The 12,134-nt window shown below is 42.2% G+C and overlaps 2 protein-coding genes across 6 annotated transcripts in view; both read left to right on the forward strand.

Annotated features, from left to right (window-relative positions):
• LOC108926850 (spindle pole body component 110-like) overlaps nt 1-12,134 on the forward strand; it is a 69,234-nt gene that overhangs the window by 41,557 nt on the left and 15,543 nt on the right. The window contains exons 1-2 of one of the 5 annotated variants that reach the window (XM_029257914.1): nt 10,353-10,443; nt 11,048-11,329. The exons of the other annotated variants lie outside the window; for them this stretch is intronic. Coding sequence (XP_029113747.1) covers nt 10,383-10,443; nt 11,048-11,329 — 343 coding nt within the window. The 5' untranslated portion in view covers nt 10,353-10,382. Of the gene's footprint in view, nt 1-10,352; nt 10,444-11,047; nt 11,330-12,134 lie in introns of those variants that run through there. 5 annotated transcript variants of the gene reach the window in all.
• Nucleotides 75-4,352, forward strand: LOC114912201 (translation initiation factor IF-2-like). Its single transcript, XM_029257940.1, has 6 exons — nt 75-426; nt 870-1,007; nt 2,444-2,590; nt 2,822-3,004; nt 3,448-3,585; nt 4,000-4,352. The coding sequence occupies exons 1-6, from the start codon at nt 264-266 to the stop codon at nt 4,143-4,145; spliced, it is 915 nt and encodes a 304-aa protein (XP_029113773.1). The 5' UTR covers nt 75-263; the 3' UTR covers nt 4,146-4,352.

The following is a 12,134-nucleotide window of genomic DNA, read 5'->3' on the forward strand; positions in this document are numbered from 1 at the left end:
CTGTAGTACCCTTGACCAAGGTATTTACCCTGAATATCTCCAGTAAAGTCACCCTGCTGTATAAATGGGTAAATTATTGTAAGTAACTTAACACTGTAAGTCACTTTGGAGAAAAGTGTGAGATGAATGTAAACCAGAGGCTGGATAAGTGACAACATCCCGTGTGAAAAGTTCACAGCCCAATAAAGACTCACAGCAGTGTGTTGTGTCACTATGAATTATAACTGAAAAATAATGTGTTTACAGACACAAACACATGTTTGATGGCCCAAAATACACCAATGGATGAGAGTAAGGGACTAGAAGACAGTGAAGCAGCAGCAGCAGCAGCGTCTGAAGAGAAGGAAGGTAAAAAAGGGAAGAACAAGAAGTCAAGAGGAATTTTTGCTATAAGGAAGCCGAAGAAGAGAAATGAATCTGCTCCAGGTACAGTGAGTGTCTCTGTGCTCCTCACATACTGTCAGCGTTCAGGGTTTGGACAGAAAACACCTGCAGCCTCGATGTGCAACACCGTGAAACTCACCCGTGTGTGTAAATATGTATCTTGGCTCTTATTACTCATCTTCATCGTTTAATTTCTTATTTCACTTCAGCAGGATTTGTGTTGAATCTTTATCCTTGTTTGCACAACACAGTGTTGGATTTGATGGCGTTACTCAATAGGAATGTAAATGAGCACCAAATTGAGATTTTAATGACGGCGTGAAATATTAACATGAGGTAAAGGTGCCACCGATGCATCACAGGAGAACAAAATGCACAGTACGGTAGGGTGTTAGTTCAGCGTCACACTGTGTGTCTCAGGTCTCATGGGACCAAGTTAGTGACACTTACAGGCAGTCAGAGCAACAAACTGTCTGTGTTTGCAGTAAGAAACACGAGTTCATGCGGCCAAAACACATCAGAGGACGACAAAAAGACAGAGGGACACATGGACTCACCAGCAGAGATCATTAAGAAGGAAGGAGGAAAAGCAGCGGATGAAAAGCAGGAGAACAGAGTACCAGGTAGAGTGATGATGTCGTTGTTCAGGTGGGGTACAGATCACACAGGTAACGTTCTCATTGGTCACTTAGTGTGATAATGAAAATGTTCAGGCCAAAAAGTGTTTCATTCGGCGGTATGAAAGTGACCTTTAAAATTCTTTGAGACTCAAAAACATTTTCTTAATGTAATTAATATATTAGTTCCTCTGTGATAATTTCCAGATTTTTGTTTTCAATTCATGCTGTTAGTTTGGGCAACATGTTGTACCTTGGAGCCAAGAACTATTTTTTCTTTTTCCTCACCTCTCTCACCTTTGGTCTTTTTCCCCATAGTCATCTTTACATTTACATTTATTCATTTATGACATTTTTTCCAAAGCAACAAACATTTCATAGAAAATAGTGTGTGTTCATTACATCAGCAGACACATAAGTCTTATGTACAGTTAGTTTCAACAATTTTTTCCATTTATTTAGCTGACACTTTTCACCCAAGTGACTTACAATGGGAGTCCCTCTACAATGATTTATCCATTTGTACAGCTGGGTTATTTCACAGGACCAATTAAGGGTAAGTACCCAGCTGAAGGACGCTATTGCTGGGATTCAAACCTAGAACTTTCAGAGGCAAAGGCAGTTATACTAACCACTATACTACTAGCTCTCCCCTATGACCCATCTTCATCACACAAGTAGCTGCATTACAGTTTATCCGAATATCAACGATTCCTAATCACCTTCCTAGTATTATTTTTTCTGAGATACATATAAACATTTACGTTACATTAGAGGAGTAGCTGTGTAAAGGTTTATCCAAGCATGAACATAAAGTTACAGTGAATTAGCATTTATACCTTACATGAACTTAAGAGGTAATGGGAGAAGTGATTCTGGAAGAGGAGAGTTTTCAGACCCTTTTTAAATGTGAACAGAGATTCAGCAGTTCCGAGTGACAGAGGGAGGTCGTTCCACCGCGACAGAGCCAGAACCGAGAGCCTCCGTGCTTTACCTTTCGTACGCGGGACACCAAGCAAGCAGAAGTAGAGGAGTGTAGCAGTCTGGTTGGGGTGTAGCGGTTGATCAAGACTTGTAGATAAGATCTGGTTAATACTCAAACAGCTGAACCAAACTGAATTAAACTGAATTAAATGTTAATTCTTTAGTACACGGGAATGGCAGGTCTGTCATGTAATACTGAGATGTTTACCAGTTTGGACGTGAATGTGGAAAGAAAGCCCAGAGTGCAATGTTCCGTATCACACCGCCTGTGTTCACCTCATGGTACCAGGTTAGTGACCATTATGTGCGGTCAGTGTAATGAACATATCCTATACTGTATAATGTGAATGTGGAAAAGGCACAACTGTACAACTAGTGTTGTCACCCAGAGAGCGCAGTGTTCACTGTTAATAACTCCATCGCTAGTCACTGTTTTCTTTTGCTCATGTCTTCTTCAGATTCCACACAGATGTCAGCAGATACAAGCTTTGTTGAGGACAGACCAGCCAACAAGAGCAATGAGGGCAAGGGCATGAAGCAGAATATCCCGGAAGAAAGAGGTGAGATGGAAGGTGTGGAAGTAAAAGCGGAAAAGGGAGGCGCAGGTATGGTGATGGTATCATTGTTCAGGTGGGGTTCAGATCAAAGAGGTGACATTGTGACGGGTCACACCGGGTGTGTTTTGGGTCTGTTAACAACATTTTTGTATGGATAGAACCAGAGGCTGGATAAGTGACAACATCCCGTGTGAAAAGTTCACAGCTCAATAAAGACTCACAGCAGTGTCCATGTGTTGTGTCACTATGAATTATAACTGAAAAATAATGTGTTTACAGACACAAACACATGTTTGATGGCCCAAAATACACCAATGGATGAGAGTAAGGGACTAGAAGACAGTGAAACAGCAGCAGCAGCAGCAGCGTCTGAAGAGAAGGAAGGTAAAAAAGGGAAGAACAAGAAGTCAAGAGGAATTTTTCCTATAAGGAAGCCGAAGAAGAGAAATGAATCTGCTCCAGGTACAGTGAGTGTCTCTGTGCTCCTCACATACTGTCAGCGTTCAGGGTTTGGACAGAAAACACCTGCAGCCTCGATGTGCAACACCGTGAAACTCACCCGTGTGTGTAAATATGTATCTTGGCTCTTATTACTCATCTTCATCGTTTAATTTCTTATTTCACTTCAGCAGGATTTGTGTTGAATCTTTATCCTTGTTTGCACAACACAGTGTTGGATTTGATGGCGTTACTCAATAGGAATGTAAATGAGCACCAAATTGAGATTTTAATGACGGCGTGAAATATTAACATGAGGTAAAGGTGCCACCGATGCATCACAGGAGAACAAAATGCACAGTACGGTAGGGTGTTAGTTCAGCGTCACACTGTGTGTCTCAGGTCTCATGGGACCAAGTTAGTGACACTTACAGGCAGTCAGAGCAACAAACTGTCTGTGTTTGCAGTAAGAAACACGAGTTCATGCGGCCAAAACACATCAGAGGACGACAAAAAGACAGAGGGACACATGGACTCACCAGCAGAGGTCATTAAGAAGGAAGGAGGAAAAGTGGCAGATGAAAAGCAGGAGAGCAAAGTTTCAGGTAGAGTGATGATGTCGTTGTTCAGGTGAGGTACAGATCACACAGGTAACGTTCTCATTGGATGCGGAGAGTTTCTCATTTTTCCCTTTTCTTCGCCTGCAAGTTTGTGTTTTTCTCTCCTCAGCTGCCAGTTGACTTAGTTGCTCTTACTGTAGGTGCAAACAATCAGTTGTCTTGTTTTTGTTCTTAAATCCCTTTTGTGCCACTTGTGCCCAGCCGTTCAGCGCTCTTCATCAGTCGGCTGGGACAAGTACTCTAGAAAAATGAACCGAGTGGAACCGAGTGGAATTGAATATCGCAGACCTCTGAGTGTCGGTTTAACAGTGAAAACAGAGTCGATAACACCGAAAACCCACAATGTTCTCCTTGCCTTATTCCGTACGGAATTATAATGTAACAATACTGTGTTCACAGAAACAAGCACAGATCGGCTGTCCCATAATAATTCAATGGGTGAGAATAAAAGACCTGAAGACAATGAATCAACAACAGCCCCGAATGAGAAGGAAGGAAAAAAGATGAAGAAAAATAAGAAGAAAGAGAAAAAAAGCAAAAAGTAGAAAGTTAACATGGAGGAAAATGAAAAATCAGCCAGGTAACATTCGGAAATGCTGTTTACACACGGTTTCTCATCTGTAACCCCACAAAAATTCAATAAACAATTACAGAGTTTTAAACAAGCATTAAACAATTCAATGGATAAAACATTAAAATTAGAGTAAATAGTACCTACATTTAGTGTGTGTGTGTGTGTGTGTGTGCATGAAGGCAGAACCATTTCTTGATTTTTAATTTCCTTTTATTTTACAATTTTATTATTTTCTTATGCTGTTAATGTTAGTAAGACCCGTATGAAGTAAGAATGAAACTCAAGAAGGAAAGAACTGTTTAAAGCAAAATGTGAAATGATGCCACACTCTTTCGGACTGAAGGTGATACAGACCAAGGGGGAGGAGCTCCGGTACCGAAATAGTCTCTAAGATCCAATTAATGCCAGTAGAGACACAACTGTGACCTGTAGTCGCTTGTTACAATGTTTTGTAGATCTTCTTTAATGTATTTAATTTTGCACCTGTATGACAAGCATGTGTTTGTCTGTCTACGGGATTTTGTTCACTATAATAAATATGGACACTTGTCCAGGAGAAAGACGCGTCTCTCGCCGCTGCCTCAAAATATGCACAGAGAGCAAAACGGACCTTTTCCTGCACACACACGGTTCCTGGACATGGATATTAAAATATGTACAATTACACCTGGTGTTACAGAAATCTGACTTACAAGTTTTTGGAGATACAAATATTTAAGTTTATTTATTTTAAAAGCACGTTATTTGTGTCTGTGTTTGTATGGTTGTGTAGTGTTCAGGGTTTTGGTTGATTTAAATAATTCCTATTACTATTATTATTATGAGGGGTGTGGTGGCGCAGTGGGTTGGACCGCAGTCCTGCTCTTCGCTGGGTCTGGGGTTCGCGTCCCACTTGGGGTGCCTTGCGAGGGACTGGCGTCCCGTCCTGGGTGTGTCCCCTCCCCCTCCGGCCTTACGCCCTGAGTTGCCGGGTTCGGCTCCCGTTCACCCCGACCCCGTATGGGACAAGCGGTTCTGGAAATGTGTGTGTGTATTATTATTAGTATTATTATATCGCTTGTATATTTTTTCAATATTTTTAATTTTTCACCAAAACTTAGAAGGTTTATTTGCTAACATCTAAAGCACTTTAAATTTCTTTAAACTTTTTACAGGTTAAATTAAATTAAAAAACTATCAGCACAAAGTACTTAAACAAAATGAATGAATAAAATGAAAAACAAGGACTTGAGGATAAACCTAATTGTTTAAGACACAAGTCAACTTCAAATAGCTTAAAACACATCATAAAACATGTAACAAATCAAATGAAATTAAATCACAGCTTTTGGATAATGATGATATAACTATTATAAAAATTATAGATGTTATAACCCTTCATTCACGGACACCAACAGTTTTGCTAGAAGTTCAAGTTACTTTGTCTCACCAAACTCATTGTTCTTGTTTTGGGCCTTGAAGAGAAACACAAGTTTTGCCCCATTTCCTCTTCCACTCCTGGTCCTAAGTTTACACTGGATAAGTGGACAAGTGGACAAGTCCATGTGTGCGAAAGACACACTGTGCGTCCGCACAGGATCCAGTGGCAGAAAGAAGAGGTTTCACAGCAGCCATGGATCCTCATCAGTGACTTGAACACTGTGAATAACTTCACATTTTACAATTTTCAACGCACCACACAGTTCTTTCGCTGATACACTGGTCAAGATATGTGTACCTTGATGTGCAGAGAGAAATTATAATGATATTATAAATTAAAATATTCTAAGAAATTAAAAAATACAACATTGAGGTGTCAGTGATTAGTAGAGGGAGCAGCTGAAGGGACATTAAATGAAATATGTTCAGCATGAGGCCGTTCCTGCGCCGGAACCTGTTGGGAACCTGTATTTACACCTGGGACCTGAGAGAGGAAATACCAGAGTGACACCGATGGGCCCTTTTCCAGGATCCCATAATGCACCGCAGGGCCCACGTACTCTGAGCGGGTAGGAGGGACAACCATGGTACGGCAGGGTACTAACCCTGGTAAAACCGCTGTGTGACACAGCTACTGTACGTTTGTTACCGTCTGTGTAGAATGAGAGGCGCGGAGTTTCGCTTCCTCACACTGACCGAGCTCCAGAGAGGGTCGCCGTGTCCGGTGTCATCTCAACGTCCCATTTCACAGGCAGTGTTACGAGTTTTACCGTGGTTCTCTGCTCGTGACAAACAGCAGAAAACAAAGCGAGCGAAAGGGGTTCGGAATACGAGCCATGAAGAGGAACGTGTGGCGGGGGGAAAACATGGTAACAGTAGCAGTAACGCACACATTTTCAGAACCGCTTGTCCCTTACAGGGTCACGGGTAACCGGAGCCTACCCGGCAACACAGGGCGTAAGGCCGGAGGGGGAAGAGGACACACCCAGGACAGGACACCAGTCTGCCGCAAAGCATCCCAAGCAGGACTCGAACCCCAGACCCACTAGAGAGCAGGACTGTGGTCCAACCCACTGCACCACCGCACCCCCTGTAACAGTAGCAATGTAGAGTTAAGTGAGTCCACCTCATACTGAGAGCAAAGAGCACATTGTAATAAACAGGAGATACACTGTAGCTCTTTCACAAAAACACAGAGACACCAGAGTGACGTCTCGTGTCGCTCAGTTACCGGTTGGTTACTGGTTCGTTACCAGTTGGTTTCTGGTTTGTTACCAGTCGGTTCGTGCGCTTATGGGCTGTCAGACAGACACTACAGACAACTGGTGTAACTAACTAAAAGCTCCATCTATTTACTAAACGGAAGTCCCCTTTTGTCTGTTTTTTCCACAAAAAAAAGGAGAAAAAGGAAAAATCTGAGAGTTGCGAGGGAAAGGTCCATATGGTGCAGCTCTATTATTATTATTATTATTATTATTTGATGTTTTTGCAAAAAACAGTGCAATGACACTAAAGAAAAATCTGGTCACTTTACCATGAGTTTTAGGCACTTTTTAGACACTTTCACACGCAGAAACTGAAGGAAAAAGTGGAGTTTTAACAGACTGGAGCTGAACTCGAGTTCCTGCTGGAATGTGAACTGAAAGATGAGGAAGGACCAACAGAACAAGTCTGATCATGATCAAATATTTACTTTCACAAACCTGTTGAACTGCGTATCTCATCGTGTGTCTGCTGTTCGGACGACCTTGAACAAGGAGACAGGAGAACTAAGAGCGAGGAACCTGGAGAAGACAGATTCTGGACAGTATAAGGCAGAGGCCCTGGTGGCCAGGAGACTCCAGTACTCTGAGTTTGATGTGAGTAAAATACTGTGCTGAGCTGTGGAAAGAGGGCTGCAGTTCACAGGAGACACTTTACTCTGAAATGAAGGGAAACACCATTAATGCCGCACAATAGTACATATTCTGTACGTGTCCTTATATATTACAGCCTCACAGAAACCCCAGCGGTGCTAAAGGCACTGAACTGAACAACTTCACTTTCAGACCGTGTTCAACTGCAGTTTCCCAAGCTAGGATTTTAACTGTTAGGTTGCAAATCGTCCTTCACTACCGCGTCCCCTGGTGGCCAGACCTGTAATAATTCACCTGTGTGTATCCCGTGTAGATGCTGTAACTTCACCGAAAGTGGAGTGTGAGCAGAAGAATCGTGCCGGAATTCTCCACTGTCAAGGGTTAGGGTTAGGGTTAGGGTGACTAAGTGACTAAGAAGAGGGGCAGGACTTGAGCTCAGGAGGGTCTCGTGTAAAACCCCATTGTACTGTCAGCAGCCCTGCAGCGCTCTCATCCACACACACCTGACAGCACACTGTCCAACACACAGGAGACACAGAGAGAGGAGGGGAGGGAGGAGGACGATGGACAGGAGCAGGAGGAAGAAGAGGAGAACAGGAGTCCTGAGAGCAGGGAGGAGGAAAGCAAGGAGAACGAGCAGTGAGTGGAGAACAGGCTGAGAGGAAGGAAGGAAAAGAGACGGAGGACAAAGTCGACACCAGACTGATGACGGACACATGGAAAAGGAGGATAAAAAGGAGACACCAAGAATGTTGTAGTAACGTGTTGTGTACCAGAGTAAAACAGAGTCAGTTTCCAACATCCTCATTTTGTGACCGCAGTTCCTGCTTTTTCTGTCTTGAGGAGTTTGACCTGTTGCAGATGAACTCGTTCGGCTGCCTCCTCAGTTCTGACTTACTGAGTCGATGGTGTTTTAACATCCTCCTGTATCCAAACGTCTCGAAAGATGTTCATTTTCATCACTTTTCCGAACAGACCGTGATTCATCGCCCAAACTTTCGCTCAAATTTAAGTCTTTTTCATGTGTACAGTTTATAGACATCATTTTGTCACGTCTTTATTTTCATATTTTCATTTTTCTATTATGTGCTGTTGTCTAATTACAAAATATAAATTAAATATTAATAATTGCTTTTATTTCTTTTTTGTATTCTTTCTGTTGCATTATTTCCGTTCCAATTTTTCAATTAATACTAGTTGAAATTCTTTGCTCAAAGTAGCTGTTCACTCCAGGTCATGTGCATGTGTGATAGTGGTGATATACTGATTATTTATTTTACTTTCTTTCTTTTTTAAGTTTTATGTTAAAAGCAGTGGATGGTTTTGGGTTCGCTGAGATTACAGCTCGTCCAGTGTCCAGTAGTCAGTACTGCACCCTCTTACAGTCATATTATATTAACAGTAACTTGATGTAATGAGATTTTAAGCGTTAAATATAGCTTAAAAATGTAATGAGACGGTGATGAATGTTTGCATTGGTCTCCGTGAAGAGAGAGCAGCTGAAGGTAAATTCAATTAAATGTTCAATATGAGGCAGGTACTGCACTGGAAACTGCTGAAATATGACAGGTGAGAACGTGTATTTACACCTGGGGCCAGAGAGTTAAAATACCACAGTGACACAGGTGGGGCTTTTTACTATCCCATAATGCACTGCAGGGCCCATGTACTGTGAGCTGATAAGAGAGGAACCGCGGTACATTGCGGTACTAAACCTGATCAACAGGTTCCCAGAAGCAGTTTTGCAACATGTTTCATAGACGGAGAAAATAAGGTGATCGTTTTGGTTGAAAACCAAGAATGTGGTGTACTGTGGCTGAGCGGAGTGTCGACAGGAGAGAGGAGTGGAGGGACAGACATGGAGTAACAGCATGTCAGCTGTTGGGGGACAAAACATAGTAAAAATCACCATTGTTATTATTAATGTTTTGACTTTTTTATATTTGTTGCACACCACCTTATTGACAATTATTGTCATTGTTGGTGTCAGTGCCGGAGGATGTGGGTTCTATCCCCACTCGGCCTGTGTGGAGTTTGCATGTTCTCCCCTTGTCTGCGTGGGTTTCCTCCGGGTGCTCTGGTTTCCTATCACAGTCCAAAGACATGCTGTTCAGGTTCCCCCACACTGTGTGAGTGACAGAGAGAGTGTGTTCTACTGATGTATAGATGATTGACGCAGTGTAAGTAGTGTTTCCAGCAGTGTAAGTCACCACAGTGAATAAGGTGTGTGAGTTCATTGAAGTCGTTTTGGAGAAAAGTGTCTGATAAATGTAAAAATTGTTCACTGTAAGACGTCTTGGAGTGTATTTATAGTTTGAAAAAATAATAATCCCTGTTATAGACCCCATTCCTCGTTCCTTTTTGTAACTGTCCTCACTGCATCCACGCCGCTGTTCTACATGACTGAGCTCCGGTCTGCAGAGTCCCTGGACAGAGAAACACAGAAAGTACTCCTGTTTCTACCTGTACTCCACAGTACTAAGCACAGTATTGTACAAATGTGGTACCGTCGCTAAATTACACTCGAGGACAAAACAGAAGAAAAACTTTCACTTAATAGGACTGTTATTATCACTCATAATACTATTAATACTCACTATTATCACTTATTATCACGTATACTTTTTAAACAGGATTAAACACAGCCACATTGATGGATCTCAAAACTGAGCTGAAAACATGACTTCACTTCTCATCTGAAACTCCTGAGCCAATGTGATAAAAGTATGCAAATAAACATGAAACACAAAGAGGTGAAATAAACACTTGAAATATGACACTTGACTCTGTTATAGAGAATATATGAATTTACTACTTTCTCCCCGATGGGGTCCAGATGGGCTCTTTTCCTTTAAATCTGTGGTTTGAGATAAATATCAACCAAAGTCCAAACTGCTTTCACTTTCATTTGTTTTGGGATTCCGAGAATAAGGATGGAGGGAAAACTCTCCATAAACTTCCATATCCTCCTTATTCTGGCGGATTTAACAACAGGTGAGTCCCGAACTGGGCAAGAAAGTGTTTTTACTCTGCTCTGTGATGTGTTTCCATGTAAATACTTGTGATTTCAGAGGAAAGAGAGTCACCTTGTTTCACTGACAGGTCTCTGGCACTGAGCTGCCATTCACTGTTTTGTTTAGTTCTTACACATGATCTTGATCAAATACAGTGTATTTGTGAAACTACATGAACACAGGAGTTTCTTTAAATGGAATTAAACTGTATTAGTTTGACAGCTGCAATGTGAATGTGAGCTGTGTTCAGTGATCCCTGTTACAGCTCACCTGGACTACATAAAGCACAGAGAGAAAGTATTAAAGTCATAAACACCACATCAAAATGTGTTTATTACTGAAACCAGTGTCCTCGGTACAAGGTTCGAAGTCACTGTGTTCACACAGCAAAGCGACTGAGCTCTGTGTTTCAAAGACATCTTACATTGACATTTATATTTACGTGTATTCATGTATCAGACACTTCTCGAAAGCGACGTTCTTCTCATAGAAAATACAATGCGTGTTTTATCGTACGCATATGAACCTACACGTGTTTTTTTATTATTCATTTATTTATTACACTGTGGACATTTCCATTGCAGGTCTGATCTACAAGGCACAAAATGATGAAGTTACACTGAAGCCAACAGTTACAGGTCTTTTCACTGAGATCCTGTGGAAACATAATGGTGACAAGGCAGTGGAGTTCATCACACCTTATCCAATAAGGGAGTTCGATAAATTCCTGGGACGGACGACCCTGAATACGCAAACAGGAGAATTAATAATCAGAAACCTGGAGAAGACAGATTCTGGACAGTATAAGGCAGAGGCCCTGGTGGCCAGGAGACTCCAGTACTCTGAGTTTGATGTGAAAGTCATCGGTGAGTAAAATATTTAGTTCAGCTGTGGAAAGAGGGTGCAGATCAGGTGAAGCAGCTAGTGAATGGAGTTGTAAATAAACAGCATTGGACTGAGCACCTGTATTAACCAGCAGAGCCAATAGATGTAGGAGTAAAGAACTCCCTAACAGGATGGCAGTGTGGGGCCGCATGAAGTCAACTCATTCCCACAGTGTTTACAGCTCAAGTCTGGTGTTATTGAGTACAGATTTTCATGTTGCTGAACAATGACCCTGATGGGATGCGGTGGTGCGGCGGGTTTGCCCAGTGCCCGCTCTGGGGTGGGTCCGGGCCTCGGCTCCTGCTTGCGGCGCCTTGTGAGAGACTGGCGTCCCATCCAGGGTGTCTCCCCTCCCCCTTCGACCCTTCGTCCTGTGTTGTCGGGTTAGGCTTCGGCTCGCCGCGACCCCACTCGGGACAAGCGCTTTTTTGCCATTGGTTGGTTGGTTGAACAGTGAACCTGTTCATGAGATTAATCAATAAACAACTGGAATTTCCTAAGACTTTGGAGAGATCATATTTTTATTTTCAGGCATTTTAAGTTAAGTTTAATTTCAGTTTGTAAATATACACTGATCAGCCACAACATTAAAACCACTGACAGGTGAAGTGAATAACATTGATTATCTCGTTACAGTGGTACCTGTCAAGGGGTGGAATATATTAGGCGGCAAGTGAACAATCAGTTCTTGAATTTGATGTGTTGGAAGCAGGAAAATGGTCAAGTGTAAGGATCGGGCAACTCTGACAAAGGCCAAATTGTGATGGCAACACAACTGGGTCAGAG

Source organism: Scleropages formosus, chromosome 14 (genome assembly GCF_900964775.1).
Source record: "Scleropages formosus chromosome 14, fSclFor1.1, whole genome shotgun sequence".
NCBI classification, from domain to species: domain Eukaryota; kingdom Metazoa; phylum Chordata; class Actinopteri; order Osteoglossiformes; family Osteoglossidae; genus Scleropages; species Scleropages formosus.

What these genes read in the sequence shown, in the direction of transcription:
- LOC114912201 (XM_029257940.1), top strand. Translation starts at nt 264, where the DNA reads ATGGCCCAAAATACACCAATGGATGAGAGTAAGGGACTAGAAGACAGT. An exon ending in GCAGGAGAACAGAGTACCAG is followed by an intron (nt 1,008 to 2,443) that starts GTAGAGTGATGA and finishes TGTCTTCTTCAG; the next exon opens with ATTCCACACAGATGTCAGCA. An exon ending in GCAGGAGAGCAAAGTTTCAG is followed by an intron (nt 3,586 to 3,999) that starts GTAGAGTGATGA and finishes CTGTGTTCACAG; the next exon opens with AAACAAGCACAGATCGGCTG.